At 28.0% G+C, this 18,995-nt stretch overlaps 4 protein-coding genes across 8 annotated transcripts; 2 read left to right on the top strand and 2 right to left on the bottom strand.

Annotated features, from left to right (window-relative positions):
- Window positions 1-4,456: 4,456 nt before the first annotated feature.
- On the top strand, window positions 4,457-7,551 carry LOC146724612 (dynein light chain roadblock-type 2-like). 5 transcript variants are annotated; one of them, XM_085479593.1, is made up of 4 exons: window positions 4,457-4,654; window positions 6,383-6,538; window positions 6,666-7,000; window positions 7,074-7,551. In XM_085479593.1, the coding sequence occupies exons 3-4, from the start codon at window positions 6,943-6,945 to the stop codon at window positions 7,283-7,285; spliced, it is 270 nt and encodes an 89-aa protein (XP_085335719.1). In that variant the 5' UTR covers window positions 4,457-4,654; window positions 6,383-6,538; window positions 6,666-6,942; the 3' UTR covers window positions 7,286-7,551. The 5 variants fall into 5 exon arrangements, with proteins under 5 accessions (XP_085335719.1, XP_085335720.1, XP_085335718.1 ...); XM_085479594.1 differs by lacking the exon at window positions 4,457-4,654 and adding an exon at window positions 4,661-5,366; XM_085479592.1 differs by lacking the exon at window positions 4,457-4,654 and adding an exon at window positions 5,373-6,004.
- A 2,267-nt stretch (window positions 7,552-9,818) lies between these two features.
- Window positions 9,819-11,872, top strand: LOC146724611 (uncharacterized). The gene is made up of 4 exons (XM_085479597.1): window positions 9,819-10,516; window positions 10,615-10,736; window positions 11,010-11,364; window positions 11,528-11,872. The coding sequence occupies exons 1-4, from the start codon at window positions 10,399-10,401 to the stop codon at window positions 11,680-11,682; spliced, it is 750 nt and encodes a 249-aa protein (XP_085335723.1). The 5' UTR covers window positions 9,819-10,398; the 3' UTR covers window positions 11,683-11,872.
- Window positions 11,873-12,525: 653 nt separating this feature from the next.
- LOC146724610 (small ribosomal subunit protein eS28) lies at window positions 12,526-13,236 on the bottom strand. Its single transcript, XM_085479598.1, has one exon. It carries the CDS (start codon window positions 13,168-13,170, stop codon window positions 12,973-12,975), a length of 198 nt encoding a protein of 65 aa, XP_085335724.1. The 5' UTR covers window positions 13,171-13,236; the 3' UTR covers window positions 12,526-12,972.
- A 951-nt stretch (window positions 13,237-14,187) lies between these two features.
- Window positions 14,188-18,780, bottom strand: LOC146724609 (stromal membrane-associated protein 1-like). The gene is given in 9 exon segments (XM_085479591.1): window positions 14,188-15,196; window positions 15,555-15,698; window positions 15,907-16,172; window positions 16,252-16,512; window positions 16,608-16,809; window positions 17,107-17,274; window positions 17,774-17,907; window positions 18,592-18,664; window positions 18,666-18,780. Coding segments are annotated over 9 exon segments (1,413 nt in total). The 5' UTR covers window positions 18,711-18,780; the 3' UTR covers window positions 14,188-15,076.
- Window positions 18,781-18,995: the final 215 nt, after the last annotated feature.

The following is an 18,995-nucleotide window of genomic DNA, read 5'->3' as shown; positions in this document are numbered from 1 at the left end:
TGGAGAAAACACTTTTTGATGAATTTATTAGGAGGTGAAGAATTTAAAAAAGGAAACAAAAGTTTTTTTTAAAAAAAGAAAAACATATTTTATACAGAAACAAAACGTTGAAAAAGAAAGGAAGAGAAAAAGGAATGGAACAGGAACTGAAGAAGAGGAAATTTTAAGGGCAATTTGGGAAAATGAAATTAAAAAAAGCATTATCGACGGATACCAAGGAAGCCTGGATTACAGGTAAAGTAATTGAAAAGGGCTGGTACCTTTTTAAGAAGAATTTGGAAGGAAATTATACCAAACTTGAGAAGGGACTTTTGTACCCTTTATAAGGAGGGGGAACAGAGATGTAGAAAAATAGGTGGGATTACTTTATGTACGCTACAAATATATACAGAAAGAAAAAGAAACAAAAGGATAAGGGGTGAAGAAAAAGGCTGTTTTCAGAAAAACAGGTTGGTTTTTAGAAAAAGGGGGTCAACCTGGATAACTTTTGTATTGACCCTCATACAAAGGAATAAAGAATAAGAAAAGGGAAGAAAAAGGTAAAATGAAATTGGGGTTTTTTTGATCAAAAGGCAGCTTTTGACAACTTTTCCCCAGAAAAAGGGTTTTGGGGAAAAATATTAACGAAAAAAGGGTTTTTAAACCCAAGGATTTGGATAGGGGGAAATTGGAAATTATGAAAACCCAAAGCGACAGTCAGAAAAAAGGGATGGAAAAAAACCAAAAGCTTTAACATAGGGAAATTTTAAGGGAAAGGGTCGTACGGGCCCTTTTCCCTCTTAAACTTATATATTGCGGACTGGGGGATTGAAAACTTGTATAGAAAAAAAAAGGCGGGGTAGAATTAAGAAAAGGGAGATGAAGGGTTTTGCTTGCATAGGGGAAAAAAATATTTTTTTAAACTTGCAAAGAATAAAGACATTAAAAAGGTTGATGGGGTACTCTAAAATTTTTTTTTAAAAGGGAAAGGGAAATTTTAAGGGGTTAAACGTAAAAAAGACTAAAATTGTGATTTTAATAAAAAAAAAAGGGCTAAATATAAAAAAAAAAGGAAGGTAAAAATAAAAAAAAGATAAAAAATAAAGAAAAGACATAAGACATGAAAAAGGAAAAAGGGGAAAAGGGGAAATGGAAAAAAAAAGAAATAGAAGATTAAATTTCAAATCCCTTTGGTTTTACGTTTAGCGAAAAGGGAGACTAAAAAAGATTCACATTAAAAGCAAAGTAAAAAGGGTGGGATACCCAAAAACAAGAAAGGGGGTTTTGGTGAGAAATTTTTGTGGGATTATTTCTGTAGGAAAGGGAAATCCCTTTTATCGGGTACGGGAGTGTAATGGCATATGGATGAGGGGAAAATATGGGGATGGGAAAAAAGAAAGAGTTAAAAAAAAATAATGAGGGGGACTCCGTAAAGGGTTTTAATTCAGTTTTAAGATTTTTTTTTACACCGAGTATATAATACAGAGAGATTTTGGGTTTGAAAAAATTAAAAATACGAAGGGGGAATTGAGCTAGGGAATTTTGATAAAAGGTTTTAGAAAAAGGAAGATATTTGAAAAAAAAAAAAAGTGTTGTTAAAAAGGGAAAACTGAATAAAAAAGATTTTATAGAGAGAAAAAAAGTTTTTTAATAAAAAAGGGGCCTGGAGTCTAAAAGCATAGAAGATATGAGACAAGGGATGGATATAGTAATTATTAAAAGGGGAAAGAGAGGTTAGAAAAATACAAAACAAAAAAGGGGTGAGAGAATTAGAGGGGGAAAAGTACAATAAAGATATAGGGATTTTAGGTAAGAGAACACAAACCCCCAATTTTTTCTAGAAAACAAGGGTTTAGATAGGAAATAAGAAAGGGGGAAATGAGAAAAAGAGCTCTAGTTAAGTTAAAAATGGGGAAATTTCGAAGATTGTAAAGTATTGGGGTAGAAGACAAGAGTAAAAATATGTAAATTCTGTAAATGCGGATGGGAAAGGTTTTAACCTTGTAAAGGAAATTTTTGGTAAACCCCAGAGAATGGGTCAAAGTTTAAGGAAATTAACATATAGGAAATTTCCAGAAAGGGTTTTTTATTTTTTAACGATAAAAAAAAAAGCAAAAAATATTAAAAAGATTAAGAAGAAAAAAAAGGCCCAAAAAAAAAGAATCTGTGGGTAATAAAAAATAGTCCCAATTTTAAAATACAACCCACTTAATATTTTTAAATTTGGGTTTTTTGTATTGTAATTTATCTTAAAATTTTTGTGGGTATGTATTTTTTGTATTTTTTATCTGAATTTTTTTTACTTTTTAAATTTTTGGGACTTGCGACTATCTTTTAAATTTTTTTATGCACTTGAGGGTTTCCCCGCGAGTATAGAAAGGGATGGATGTATGATGTGGGAGAAAATTTTATGTAATCCCAAATCCCTTCTTGGCAAAAGCTGATTTGAATAAATATCAAACTATTTCGTCATGTTTATTCCTTAGGGTTTTTTTTCTCAATTTATATTAAAATTGGGATATATTGTTTACTCTATTTTAAATTTTTTTATTTTTGAAATAAATAATTTTTTTTCTTAAAATTTAATATTTTTTTTCCTTAAAGGCTGTTTTTTTATTTCCTCTATTCACAGGGGTTTATCTTACAATTTAAAATTTTTATTGGCATACAATAAATAATTAAACAAATAAAAAAATTTGGGTTTTTTTTTTTTAGTAATTTTAAAAAATTTAAAAAAATTTAAAAGTAAAATAAAATTTAAAACCCAATAAATTTTAACATTAAAAGTTGTCAAATTTTTTAACAAATATAAGGGAATTTTGGGTTTTCAATTTATATAGCACGTTTTTTTTGCTATATATTTTTTTAATAAATTTTTAAATTTTAATTATAAAAAATTTTCAAAAAAATATAGATTTAAATGAAGTAGAATTTTTCCAAACCTTTTCTTTTTCCAACAAAAAAAATAAATTAAAAATCTTGACAAAAAAAAATATATAAATTCAAAAAAAACCAAAAAAGGCTTATTCTATGGGGAAATTTCCCTCTTTTTTATGTCAAGACATAATTTTTTTTATTTTTTATTATTATGGAGATATCCCAAAGAAAAAAAAGACACAATAATATAAAAATGTTTCAAAAGACATCAAAGATTAATATATATTTTTTGATCTTTTGTTCCACTTTGATACTTTTGATATTATTGTGACTTTGTTCTGTTTGGGGTATATTAAAATTTTTGGTTACGTCGTAACTTTAATAATATTGCGGGAAATAAAAATTATGTAAAGTATATCATACTAAAATCCAATAAATTAAAATTAAAATTAGTTACGACTAAAAAAAATTCAAAAATTTAAAATTATTTCACGTGTTTAAAAGGGAAATTTTGGGAATGAAAATTTATGCTATGACAAAAATAAAAATTAAAAATTAAATTATGTGTACAAATTTTTTTTAATTTAGTTTTTATAAAATTTTAATCAAAAAAAATTTTTAGGCAAAACATATATATTATTTAGAATTTTTTTTATTCAACATGATTTTAAATTCCCAAATTTCCAATTAAAATATAATTTTAATTCTCAAATTTATATTTTGTATATAGTTTTTTCCCGAATTTCCATTATATGTCCCTAATTTTAAATTTCCTAAATTTTTTTATTATGTACTTATATATAAATTTAAATTTTTCTTAAAGACTAAGAAAATATAAAGGCCTTAATTTAAATAAAAAATACAAGAAAGGGCAAAAGAGCCATAGCGATGTTCCTTTATTGGTACATTCAAACAAAAATTTTTTTTCTTTGGAAATAAACGAAATGTGCAAAAGGCACTTAATTTCTTTTTTTTATATGTACATTTTTTTTTTCCAAATAGCAAACATTTAAAAAATTTTAAAAAAAATTTAACATCCTCAGGATTTTCTAAACTCTTTCGGGGTTTTGGGGGTTGGGTTAATTTTTTTTTTTATTGTACAAAAATTTTTTTATTTAAATTTTTTTATGTACATAATTTTTTTTTTAATTTTAAATTTTTTTTTAAAAATTAAAATTTATTTTGGGCCTATTTTAAAAAAAAAATTTTTTTTTTTTTTTAAGCCTTTTTTTAATTTTTTTTATAAAAACCCAAAATTTTTTTAAATTTTAATTGGGACAAAAAAGGCAAAAAATTTAAAAAATTTAAATTAAAAATTAAAAAATTTAAAAATTTTTTTACAAAAATAAAATTTTTTGGGGGCCCTTGTCTAAAAAACAAAAAAATTTAAAAAAGGGTTTTTCCCCCCCCCTTTTCCTTTTTTAGTGGGGGGGAAAAAAAAATCCCCTTTCTTTTTTTTTCCCCCCGGGGTTTTTAAAAAAAAAATAAAAAATTTTTTGGGGGTTTTAAAAAATTTATTTAAAAATTAATTTAAAAATAATTCATAATTTTTAAAACTTAACTTTTTTTCTTTTTTTCAAAAATTTTTAATTTTTTTATAAAAAATGCTAAATAGGACTTGTGATTGGTTTTCGTAACCTATCCGTCCCGAATAATACGCTTCATGGGGAACCGATGCTTTAGGTTCCGTAAAACGCGCATATTTAAAATGGCTGGCAAAGTGACAAGATAAACGAAATATGTAGAAGACGAGAAGTAATCGATGCAGGACAGCTTAGTATTTTGCAGCATTTTTAAGGTAATAATCTATTGTATTTCTAATAATCATATTAAATTTAATCTCCTAGGTCCCATAAAAAAGATTAATGCAGATGTCCTTTTTGTCTAATTTTTGTCTTCTCTTCTCAACGTCTCTTTTGTCCTATTAAATTCTACACCAGACATTTGCACAGAAATAATTTTGGCTTGTGGTGCTCACCTACAGAGAAACCTGATTTAGGCAGCAGCGATTAAATAAATAAATACATTTAATTACTATAATACAATAAAATGATACAACAAAATATATGCAAAGAATGTAGTAAACATACTGTTATAACATATTGTCACGACAAAATTTTCATCTATAACGATCCTTATCTTCCACATAATGCTTGAAGCATTCATGCTCGACAAAATTAGTAGAAAATTGGAACAGCCATCCACAATACCCGCATTTGTGCGGAAAAGATTCAAACATGCAATGTAGAAAATAATGCATTATGATGTTCATATTGCTCAAAATTCTCAAAAATTCATGCATGTAAAACAAGAAATCAATATATGTTAAATATTAGAGAAAAAGAAAACAGATTTCAAATGCAAAAAGTACGAAGACCTACTATAGGGAGATTGCAATTATTTTCAATATATTGCCATCTATTGGAAACACTCTCGAGAACTAAATCGATAGGTACGTTAGTAAAAAGTGAAATAACATCAAGAGATAATAATTTGTAGTCATTATGGATGTAAATATCTGAAATTTTGTTAACCATTTCGAAACTATTTTTTATGTGGTTATTAATATAATGTATAACTTATGTTTTATGTATTAATTCTTGCTGTTTCCTTTTGTTTGATACATATATATAAATTCTTCAAATCAGTTTTAATCAAGAGACACGGTAGTGTCTCGCGACCAGTTAAGGGCGTAGCCGAGACACCGTGTATCTTAACGCGAGTCGGACATTTGAGTCTTTATAATATTTCGAATTCTCAATAACGGCTGAAGCAATCGAGTTTATACTAGACTTAATCGATAGATTGAGTTTGAATTATATAATAAAAGTGTCTTTATTTCTGCTCTACGTGATTTGTAAGCAGAGATATATAATTGCAAAGTCGAAATATGAAAAATTTCTTTTAAGAAACGTCCCCGTCATCATTGTCATCATCGACCACGCAAACATAGTAGTATCGTGCTACACGTATTCACACGTATACAACACATGCGCACACATATATCACACGTACATAACACATAAATAGATGCATGTATTGGAAATGTCCATCTCGCACGTTTTACAACAGACGGCGATAGTTGCCCTCCGCTATATTGACAGCGTGCGGGGTTAGATATTTTCAATTCAATCAATCAACGTGCGGGGTTAGATATTTTCAATTTCAATTTTTACATTCAATTTTAATGTTATTATTTGCAAATTTATGGTCATAATATTTCAATAATATTTCAATTATATAAATGCCTATGTATGAGTATGCATATATTTTTAATAATAGTTGCCCTCCGCTATATTGACAGCGTGCGGGGTTAGATATTTTCAATTTCAATTTTTACATTCAATTTTAATGTTATTATTTGCAAATTTATTGTCATAATAATTTATGTGCAAGTTTACAGTCTGTGATACAAAATCAGATATTTTGCTATTATTTCAATAATATTTCAATTATATAAATGCCTATGTATGAGTATGCATATATTTTTAATAATTTTCTTAATTAGCTTCTATATTTTTTTCAGTTGTACATCAAGCAGGTAGCATTATCAGCTCACTTGTGAGCATGGGTTGGGCAATGGCTAGTTATCATCGCAGCATTCGATTAGCTTAACAAGATAAATCTAATATCAGTGCTATAGGAACTATTTTACAATTTTTCTGGCATTTTCTTATTGCAGGTACATATATATCCAATAATTAATATACAAAATTAAATATTATTCATCACACATTTTGTATCAAAATAATATATTTTTTAAAATTTATTTTAAATTTATTTAATCATTTTTATCATTGTGATTGTAGTGGCAAGGATCTTATTGCTCAGTGTCATTGCAAGCATCTGGCCTGTATATACCATAATATATTGTGTAATACATTGGCTAAGTATGACAATATAGATTTTGATAGATTCCCATGGAATATTGGAATTTTGTCGGACTTACAGTCATCCACCACATATGCAGCCTACAATTAAAGAACGCATTTATTCCATATGATTTGCTTCCGTTATTGGAATATTTAAAATAAAAATTTTATTAATAAATTTCGATGAAATAATTTATAAGAGGTTGAAGAAACTATGAAACAAATTCAGTGTCATAAAAGGGTAGTTGGAACAATAGTGGTGAATGCAGAAGGTATTACATGAGATCATTGACATGATTTACTTGTAGTTGTAAACAAAAATTTATAAAATTATATTTGTTTTAGGTATTCCTATAAAGTCAACATTAGATAATACGACAACAGTTCAATACGCAGGTTTGATAAGTCAATTGTCAGATAAAGCTCGTTCTGTCGTACGTGACTTGAATCCAACAAATGATTTAACTTTCTTGCGCATACGTAGCAAAAAACATAAAATTATGATGGCACCAGATAAAGAATTCATATTAATAGTAGTACAAAATCCAGTTGATTGATATTTAAAAGAAACAAAAATATATTTCAAAGTTAAGATTTATTTTTTTAGTTGTTAATTTAATCTGTATGCTACATTGGATGTTAATATCTATTCAATTAAATAAAGAAAAATAAAAGAATAAAGCTTAAAAATTATACAAAATGCAGTATTTAATTACTAATTTAACAAATTATGAACTTTTAGAGTTTTTAAATAGTGCTTTCTTCTTTGGTAACAATATTATATTTTTAAGTTTGATAATTATGAAAATATGTATATATAGTAATTCATGGCATGTTTATTTTTGTATTTAATACAATTATAAATGTACATTTCTCATCAATAAAATATCACAGTATCTTTTTTATAATTTAATTTTAATATTGAGATTGTTTTTATTCAGTGGAAAAAAAAATGTGTAGTTGGTCCCTATTAATTATACATACATATAAGAGTGTCGCACAAATAATTCTATGCAGTCTTTTTAAGATAATATAAAAATACTTATAAATATAATCAATTAAAATACATATAATCAAAATTGTATGTATTAAAATTCAATAGCATATAAAAAAGATTTTTTAAAATTATATATATATAATAAAAATCCAACATTTTATATATATATATATATATATATATATATAAATATATATTTATTTATTGTATATCATAAATATATATTTATTTATTTATATTTACCTATCTTTTTTTTATATATATGGTAGAAATACAATGTATGAGTTATTTTATTTTGCAAAATTTTTGAAAGTTAAACTATTAATTACAATGAAATTATTTCATATAATACCGAGATTCTTTTCATAATAAAGATTAAGAGAGAGTTAGATTTTATCATAAGATTTATAAAAGTCATAAGATAAGGTTAATTGCATATTGTATAGTTTATCTCTCATTTTTTAAAGTAAATAAATATCAAAGTTACATTGCTTGAACTGGTGCGTTTGAAGTATGTTGTCTTTTTGAGGGATGCAAGACAATATAGTACAAAAGCATTGCTGTAATTCCCAAGAAAAAGGAAATGATACAAATAATAAAGATTATATTAAAGTACTAAGCCTCTTTAACTGCAGGAGGACAAGCATATTGCCATAATAAATTTGCTGCAATATTTTCAAAAAAGCAGATAACATAGAAAGATAGATGTTTTCAAAATGTTTTGCTATCTACAGCATTGAGATATATAAAAATGTGCACTATGCCAATAACGGAAGCAAATAATATGGAATAAATGCGTTCTTTAATTGTAGGCTGCATATGTGGTGGATGACTGCAAGTCCGACAAAATTCCAATATTCCATGGGAATTTATCAAAATCCATATTGTCATACTTAGCCAATGTATTACACAATATATTATGGTATATACAGGCCAGATGCTTGCAATGACACTGAGCAATAAAATCCTTGCCACTACAATCACAATGATAAAAATGATTAAATAAATTTAAAATAAATTTTTAAAAATATATTATTGTGATACAAATTGTGTGATGAATAATATTTAATTTTGTATATTAATTATTGGATATATATGTACCTAAAATAAGAAAATGCCAGAAAAATTGAATTTGCTTATTTATTTAAAGATGCTTATCATATACAAAAATGAATGATATAATCTCTAAAAACTCACCTTTAAAAAAAGGTAAAAAAAGGCGACCAGTTAAGGGCACGCCATTAACAAAAATTATCCATTGCAAACCCATGTACAATAGAATTGTATGAAAAATTATCGATTATAAACCCATGTACAATCGTAACAAAAGTAATGAAATAAAAAAAAAATTGCGCCAAGTGAAAGTAGAAACTTGTACCAGTGGAAAATTAAAGTTGCAGACATATATAGAGTCGTATAATGAATCAATAAAAATTTAAATTTGCAAATGTAGAATTGTACCATAAAAAAACTTATCTTATAAAAAAAAAGATAAACAAGATGCCAAGTCCATGCGCCATGTGAAAAAGTGTTAAACAAAAAAGTATTTTTAAGTAAAAAAATCTATCAATTGACAAAAATTTATGTTCTAAAATTAATATCTCTACAAAAAGTAATGTCCAATTATTGCGCGAATAAATAAACATTTTTATAAAAAATTAAAATTTAAAAACTTATGCAAATTTAAAATTAATATAAAATAAAAAGAAATAAAAAAATTTTAGTTAAAAAAACTGGGCGCGCTGCTAAATAATATTCTAATGATATTAAAATTAAATTGTTACTTTTAAACTCATTGCAGCGCGCCCAGTTTTTTTAACTAAAATTTTTTTATTTCTTTTTATTTTATATTAATTTTAAATTTGCATAAGTTTTTAAATTTTAATTTTTTATAAAAATGTTTATTTATTCGCGCAATAATTGGACATTACTTTTTGTAGAGATATTAATTTTAGAACATAAATTTTTGTCAATTGATAGATTTTTTTACTTAAAAATACTTTTTTGTTTAACACTTTTTCACATGGCGCATGGACTTGGCATCTTGTTTATCTTTTTTTTTATAAGATAAGTTTTTTTATGGTACAATTCTACATTTGCAAATTTAAATTTTTATTGATTCATTATACGACTCTATATATGTCTGCAACTTTAATTTTCCACTGGTACAAGTTTCTACTTTCACTTGGCGCAATTTTTTTTTTATTTCATTACTTTTGTTACGATTGTACATGTTTATTTCTACCGCCTTTTCACTTTTGTCAAGCGGGATCTACAATGGCAGCAGGAATACAGAGTACAAGAGTAAGCAGTAAGCAGTACAAAATGGGATTAGCTCATTCCGTTACTCCCGACGAAATGAGCGAATCCCATTTCGTACTGCTTACTGCTTACTCTTGCACTCTGTATTCCTGCTGCCATTGTAGACCCCGCTTCAATATACCTAAGTCAAATATAAAATCAAATTATTTCATTGGCTCCGCCATATTCTTGGAAAGTCAGCTATTAACCAATCCCGACGTTATAACCAGTTCACATGTCTCTTAAACTAACTTTTCATGATGACGCTGAAAATAAGCGTCGAGCGTCACCATGAAAACTCAGCTTTTAAGGCCTGAGCACAAATTGCTAAACAAGTTGTTTTATTCGAGTGTGCAACATAGTTAGAAATTTATGTATAAAATGGCTGTAAAAGAAAAACAAACGGATCCCTCTTCGTTCGAGGAGATAGAATGGAACGTAGAAAATGAAATTCAGCTTTTCTTCTCCATGAATGGCCACAAACCAGTCGGTAAGACGCGAAAGCCGGCGATTTCAGGTTATATTTACTATTATTATTTACCACTCACATGCAGATTCTCAATTGCAATTTAATGAATTGTTCTCAAGGTGTCAACAAATATTTTCACATGGTGTGCATATGGGAGAAATTTCGCGCTGCCATTCACAAGGATGTGCCATTAAAAATGATTTGGGATCATTTGGAATCTATGTACGATCTTATGGCTTTGGTAAGCATTGATTTATACATATAGAAATGAAAAAGTTTAAATGAATAAAATGTTTAGAGCAGTGTATTATATTTAAATTAATTTAAATTATATAACAGTAGAAAAATTTAAATTAAATATTTTTACTGTTATATAATTTGTACTGTATAATTTTTAATAAAAAGTATATTTTATATATATATATATATTTTGTACTGTATAATTTTTAATAAAAAGTATATTTTATATATATATATATATATATATGTATGTATATGTAAATTTTTTTTATAGGATGACATGGAAGATTTACCTTTTCCAAGTCAAGAGATGGATTTTTCTCTACCAGAGACCGAATTTGTAGGAAAGCCTCGAAAAAAGGAGGAATTAGAGATAAAACTGAAGGATCAGAGAGATAAATACAAAGAGATTAAGAAGGAAAAGGATATTAAGGAAAGTTTGAAAAAGGAAGGTGTACTGCGTGATTTTAAAGGAAGCAAAGACATGGAGAAAAAGAAGGAAGAAATAAAGAAGTATGTGAAAGAAATGGAGATCAAGAAAGATAAATTTAAGGATGCAAAAGATACAAGAAAAGAGCATAAATCCTCAAAAGGTCGCTCAAAGGGCAAAGACGATTCGGAAGAAAGTGGTAAAGGATATTTTTTAATTTCACTTATTTAGCGATCTATCCTAAGTAATGAATATATTATATATTATATTTTAATATATATAAATTTAATATAAAATATATTAATATAATTTAATAAATAAATAATTAATTTAATATTTTTAATAATTATATTTTTTTTAAGCATCAAATGGAAAGAAAGAACGCAAGGATTCAGAGTCCGGTCGTGAGCTCTTAAAAAGAATCCCTAAGAGGCCAACCAGGCAAAGTGTAGACAGTTCTTCTAAAGCTTCTTCCAGTCCATGCGATACACCTCCACCGAAACGAAGAAGGATATAACAGTTATCGTAAATGTCGACACTCACATTTATGTTTCATGTTAAGCCCGGGTTGTGTAATTTTCATATGTAGCTATTATACTATGTTGTATTTTAACAATATGGACATGTATGTATATATATAAGGAACCGTTTAAAATTTTTATAAGATTGTATAGGCACTATTTCTTAAATAGATCATATTTTCTAAACATCTTTGTCTTTTAAATGTTTCATACTCAAATGAAGGAAGAGAGAATAGAAAATTTACTTTTAATATATAATATAAATAATGTAAAATATATAATATAAAGAGAAATAATGATTAATTCAGAAAAGTATGTAAAGAACTCTAAATTTTATATAATTTTTCTACTTCCCGATATATCAAAAATTTGTTGAACACATCTTTTGTAATTCTTATTTGTTCTAGAAAATATATATTTTTTATATTAAATATAGAAACTAATTCATGAGTTATATCATTATTTGAAAAGAAATTTAAAATAAAACATGACAAATTACATTTATATAAATAGTATAATAAATATATAATATAATAATATATAACATAAAAAGGAATGATTGAAAAGTAAAACATTGAATTTTATATAATTTTGTCCTATTTCATATCATTTTTCCACTTCCCGACACATCAAATTTATTGAACACACTTTCTGTAATTCTTACTTGTTCTAGAAAATATATTTTTTATATTAAATGTAGAAACTAATTGAGTTATATCGTTATTTTAAGAAGAAATTAAATAAAACACAACAAATTACATTTTTAGTGATTCATTCACCACTGATTTTACAAATTAAAATTGTGACAAGGAAAAACGCAAGGACAACATCAAATAAAATTTGTGGTTACCAGCCAAGATTTATTGAAAAAATCGTGGAATTTTCATTGTTAGGAATGTTTGTCAAGAGCAGAATATACGATCTCGTTTCAACAGGCAGTTTTCGTGAGACACGTGACAGAGGTGCTCAGCATCATCTTCAGCATCATCTTCAGCATTATCTTCAGCATCATCATCATCATCATCAGCATCAGCATCATCATCATCATCATCAACATCATCATCAACATCAACATCATCAGCACCAACATCGATGGCGACGGAGATCCATGCGTCGAGGGAAGTCCTTCAGTATCATTTTCAGCATGACTCTTCAGTATCATCATCGATGATGACGGAGATTCATGCGTCGAGGGAAGTTCTTCACGCAGAAAAATCCTGATGCTGAAGTCCTGTAGGCGATGGCTGGCGACCGTTTTTTTTTCAATAATATCAGTTAAAGGTGAATTATCGAAGCCTTCTGGCCTCGCGTTCGGACTCGAGCAAGGTTAAGAGATCGCCTTCTCGCACCGGTCCCTTCACGTTCCTGATGATCTGTCGATTCTGCTCGCCCAGGAACTCCACCTTCACCTGGGTGCACTGTCCCTGCGAGCCGGTGCGGCCCAGGACCTTGATTACGCGCGCCAGAACGACTGGTTTATCCATATTTGATATTTTACTTCTCTCACGTGGCTCGCGAACGAAGTGTCTAAATGCAAGTGGAAGAGATTGCGCGTTAAATGCGCAGAGCTGCGGAAACTCTCCGTTCACTTCCGGTGAGTCACTACTGTTCAATAGGAGATATAGCTGCGTTATTTCGAAATTCAATTGTAAGCACTGGAAATCTTATAATATAGTGCTGATTTTATATTTTTTGCCCCTGTAGATTTATTTTATTTTTATTTTCAGTGACTACAGATTTTTAGATTTTTATTTTCTTTTACAGGGTGTCCAATTTTAATAGATCACTCCCAAAAGTTTGTTATTTATTTTTAATTGCACAGCAAACTCAAATAGCAAAATGACAATAAATAACGTCATTTTGACGTTTAATGACGTCAGTTTATTGTTACTTGGGAAATGTTTTAAACAAAAGTTGTGCAACACTTGTTTGAAATATTTTGTTGTACAATCAAAAATAAGTTTTTAGGGATGGTCGATTAAAATTGGATATTCTGCATATTATTTATTATATATATATATAATCGTATTATGTAGGTATATAATATATTTTGAAATATTATTTATTATATATTAATATTTTATTTTTATATTAAGTATAAAAAAGTGATGAAATTTTGATTTCTTATACCTCATACATACATAAGAAAGAATTCAATGTTGATGCATAATCAGATTTAATTTAATTTTGCATTTATATATCTCTTTTTTTACATTCTTAAATAGAACTTACACATTTTGTAGCATTCTGAAAAATCACATTTGAATTTTCTTACAAAATTTAAGGATTTGTAATTAAAAATATACAGTAATTGCTTTGTGAGAAATTTCGAAAAATTATTTTTTCGAACTCTAACAATTTTTAATTAGAAATCAATCAAAACATCTCAGAATTATTAGTATTAATGTATGTACCTCTATGTGAATTTTTTAAATAAAATATCGTAAATATTACAGTAATAATTAATTATCGAGAAAAAATTGTTTCAATCATTGTCATAATAATAGTCCTATTCTATGCTTTATTCAACTAAAATACATGTGTGATATCATGTATTTATATTATCTTGCATTTATATATTTATCAATAATACAGAATAAATGTGGACACATATTGCACACGTGTCGATTATATCTTAAAAATACAATGAAGATTCAAGTCTTTTTACATCTCTGATAAAACTTGTGTATGCATATACATATATATATATATATATATATATATATGTATATATATCTCTATTTGAATCAGAACTTGAGATTTGATATAATTTTAACAAATTATAAATTATTGATGCTATTCGATGCGAGAATACATATACTTTATGTCAATTTCTCCCTCTCAATGTTTCTATTTTTGTGAATAAATTCACGAACACACTTTTGCATAGCACGAATAGCAACGAAATCTTAGCTAAAATTATATCATTTTCCATCACCGATTTGAATTAATACTAAGTTGTGATGAAAATGGACCCTGACATATACTTCAATCGCAATTACAAAAAGCTCTTATTTTAGTAGCATAATTTTGTACCATATAAGGTACATATATAGTGTCGCTACTAACTAAATAACTTCTCTTACAATCAGTCAAAGATCTATTTTATTCCAATCATTTTCATCCAACAATAACATTAAAAGCTAGCACAGGCTTCCGAAGAAATATTTATCAACTCAAAGCACTATACACGTTCACGAATCATGAAACAGTATTCGAGTAATTTTCTCTTTCTTTTTTTTTGTTCCCATTTCTATGCTTTCATCGGTTCTATCACTATCTAAAGCAACATCCGATGAAGAAACATGGAAATGTTATGATGGATAATAGACTGTCGACATTACAACACTGAACAAGATAACAAAGGTTCACAATATTTGCAATAAATTTTTACTGCCACAAATTAGTGGAAAGAGTCTGTCCGGGTAACGCAGTGGCATTGGCAGGTTTGCCTGTCGTAGAGGAAAAATTCATATCACCCATAGACATTTGCGACATTTGTTGCGGCAACTGAAATGTCATTACAAATTATTTAAAAAGTAACACATTGACATTTTATCTAATACAGATATTACAACATAGTATATACATATTAATATTATAATATATAATATTTAATATATATTATATTATATTTAATATATATTATATAATATATAATATTTAATATATATCATATTATATTTTAATTAAATATACATATATATATATATATATATGTATATTTTAATATATTATATTATAAAATATTTATATATATACATATATATTAATATATAACATATATTTATATTTGGATATTCATTTTCAATGCACACATATGCAATCATGTAACACAGAGCGTCTCAAAATATTTGTTATTACATACTTGAGCATTGAATGCAGCAGTTTGTTGTTGCTGTGCTGTTAAATTAAAGAAAGGATTGCTGCCAGGAGCTGGCTGAAGATTTTGCGTCAACATACCGCTCCATCCATTATTACTAGTAATACTAGTTTGTCCTAATTGCATCATCTATAAAATATAAGAAAAAGTTGAAAATTTTCTAAATTTTACATTAAAAGTTAGAATAATTACACATAGTCAGCGCAATAAAATATAAAAAATATACAGGGTGAGGAAAAAGTATGAGACTAGTAAAACATCATTCTTTCCGATATTTATCAGTCTCATACTTTTTCTTCACCTTGTATAATATATAAACACACAAAGCTTTATTTACCATTTGAGGTGGCATCGTCATAGCAGCATTTGGTACACCATTTAGTTGATTTATTTGCCCTAGATGTAAGCCTAAAGGATTGGCTGCTACCGCACCTATCGAACTAGGATTCGTTATAATTTGATTTTGATTAACAAGCATCTGATTTGTGACCGGCATTTGTGTAGAAAGTTGGCCGATTTGACCTAAAGAACTTTGTTGTCCAAACGTATTCACATTTGACATTTGCTGTTTATATGGTATAGAATGTTGAGAATACACTCCTCCTGAAATATATGTAAAGAAAAACGCAGTGCGTATTAATTTTTGAAATTTATCAATATTTCTTCGTCGCACGCGCATTACCTGAAACACCATAAATCGATGATTGATGACTTGGTGTACCATATAATGCTAAAATACTGTCCTTTGTCATTTTGCTTTTTTCTTGAGATAGCGGCGCTGTTTGTTCAAAGAAACTTTCCTCTTCGGTCTTAGCGGTTGCTTTACTTCCATTAGAAACGTCATTTCCAGTTGTGGCTGTCGAAGCAGGTGGCGCAGACAAGAAGGAAGAAAACACGTCGTCTCCAGAACCATTTACATTTATTTGGTTGGTTGCTGGCGCATCTATTAAGGTATTGATGTAAATAAGATATTTATATTCCAAAAATTATATAATTATATAGTAAATTATATATACATAAAAAATGAAAAAAACACACCAAGACCTAGGAGATCCAGAATTGCAGAACTTTCTTTTGTTCTACCAAGTTTAGGACTGACGGAACTGCGAGGTTTTGGCAATTGAGGCACTACTTCAGGTTTTTTTACAAGTGGGAGTACAGTTGTCGCAGCTTCGGAACTCTCCTTTTTTCGCCTGCGTTGTCTCTCAGCTTCTTCATCAAGTTCTTTATCCCAATTGACCTAGCAATTGATGGCAATATTTCCAATTTAAACTCACAAATACACCCTGATATAGTTTTGCAGATATAAAATCAATATTGCATACAAATATTTATATGATATAATTTATATACAGCAAATAAATAATGTCACTATTTACAAAGCAAAACATTACAAAGTTTTCTTTATACATATTACATATTTTTATATATATATATACATATTTAATACATAACTTATACATATTTAATACTTATATTTTAATCAAAATTATATGTTGAGAAGCAAATAAGATTAAAGTAGATATGACAATCATACCTTCGGTAAAGGAGGTGGCACCCATTCTCTGGCTATGTACTTTTTGTGTTCATACTTTGCTCGAATAAAACTTTCAAGACTACAATCCGTTTGCGGTCTTCGGAAACTGTCTGGAAGATTTGCCTCATAGACTGCTCTGGCTCGGGAATTACCCATTTGCTGTAAGCTCTAGAAATTAAAAGCACAAAGATTCATAAATAAAAACAGAATAAAATATTTAAAAGCTTCAATAGTTTTTATTTATTTTGTAGAAAATACACATAATTGTCTATTTAAGAAATATATAAAATATAAATATTTAAAAGAATACTAATTAATATTATATATATATATATATATATATAATTTTATAAATATATTATAACAATAAAATTAAAATTCTTAAAATATAAATGTTATTAAAAACTGACTAACTTTTCTGTAAAAACAATTAGAACTTTATAACATGATAAATATATAATTTATAAAATTATATATTTTAGATACTTTCAATACAAAACTTTAATAAATAATAAAAATATTATTCTTTTAAAAATGTTACCTATTATCTTGAAAAAAACTAAAATGTATATATAATATACATATATATATATATATATATATATATATATATATATATATATATATATATATATATATATATATATATATAATATAGTATACATACTACTACTTGTTCTGGTGTCCATGTGTCTAAATTAACAGACTTCACTTTGCTTATATGCACGCCAAGATTTCTGTGTATACCAGCACATCGAATACACAAGAAAATTCCCAAGTTCCAGCTGGCCCATCTTGGTCCTGTAAAATATAATAATACATATCTAGGATATAAAAAAATATTTTACCTCTCATCTAAATTTGGAATTTAATTAAAGACTTGATGTATAAAAGAAGCAAAAGATAAATAACTATAGATTTTTATTAATAGCTATCAATACAAGTGTTCTGTCAACCAATTGAGCCATTTATTTATACATATGTAACAAAATACATACACACATTTGCGACTGTATTATGAGCTTTAAATCATGATAACATAAATGACAGATCTTATTAAAAATGACTATATATTTTTATCAAAATTTAATTATCTATCAAGAAAAGAGAGAGGGAGGGAGAGGGGAGAGAAAAAGAAAAAGAGGCATGTTCTCATTTTTTGAGCCAAAATTCGAGCAATAAGTAAACCTGGAAGACGTTTCGACGACGTTAAAGACGAGCTTAAAAACAGTGCACTGACAGCACGGAAATTAAAAATCCATAACGCGTTGACGTTTCGTGGCCTACGTCATTCCACGATTTACGCTGATAAATGTCGATTTTAAGAGATACACAAATACACATACAAATGCGATAAAAATTATACACACAGTACAAAGCACTGAATATTCTCCTGAAGATTTGAGAATAACGACTCTGACGTGAGTCAGAAATAAGCGTAAGAAGGTACAGGATAGCGATAATGTTACTTCTTGTCAGACGAACCTTTCGCGTCACAGTCGACGCAGTACTTGTTATCCTCGTCGCGGAGCATCTGTGTCAGCAGGTTTTGACACTTTTTCCTGAATCTGCTTAGCGCGCTCCTTCTCGTGACGGGATGTCATTTTTGCCGAGAGCGTCTTCGCGAAATCACAGTGTCACAGTCACGGAAGACCACGCGCGATCGCGAGAGCCTTCAGCCAGCTCCGGTGTCGCCTCCCCGCGATAAACGCTCGACCCCGCTAGAGATTCTATTAGTTTCAGCTGCGGGCGCGGCGATCGCGCGATCATCGAAGAGGGAGCACATACTTTTCCATAAAGGTGCTTTTCACGAGCCGCTAAAACCGATTGTTTGAGCGACAAAATGATCACGGTAACAACTTTTGTCGCTGAATTAAGGGTCGGCAGGC

This window comes from Nylanderia fulva, unplaced genomic scaffold, assembly GCF_048542155.1.
Source record: "Nylanderia fulva isolate GAGA-0341 unplaced genomic scaffold, ASM4854215v1 Scaffold1235, whole genome shotgun sequence".
Lineage (NCBI taxonomy): Eukaryota > Metazoa > Arthropoda > Insecta > Hymenoptera > Formicidae > Nylanderia > Nylanderia fulva.
The sequence above is the reverse complement of the archived record's forward strand: the minus strand, read 5'-3'. Positions and strand labels throughout refer to the sequence as shown.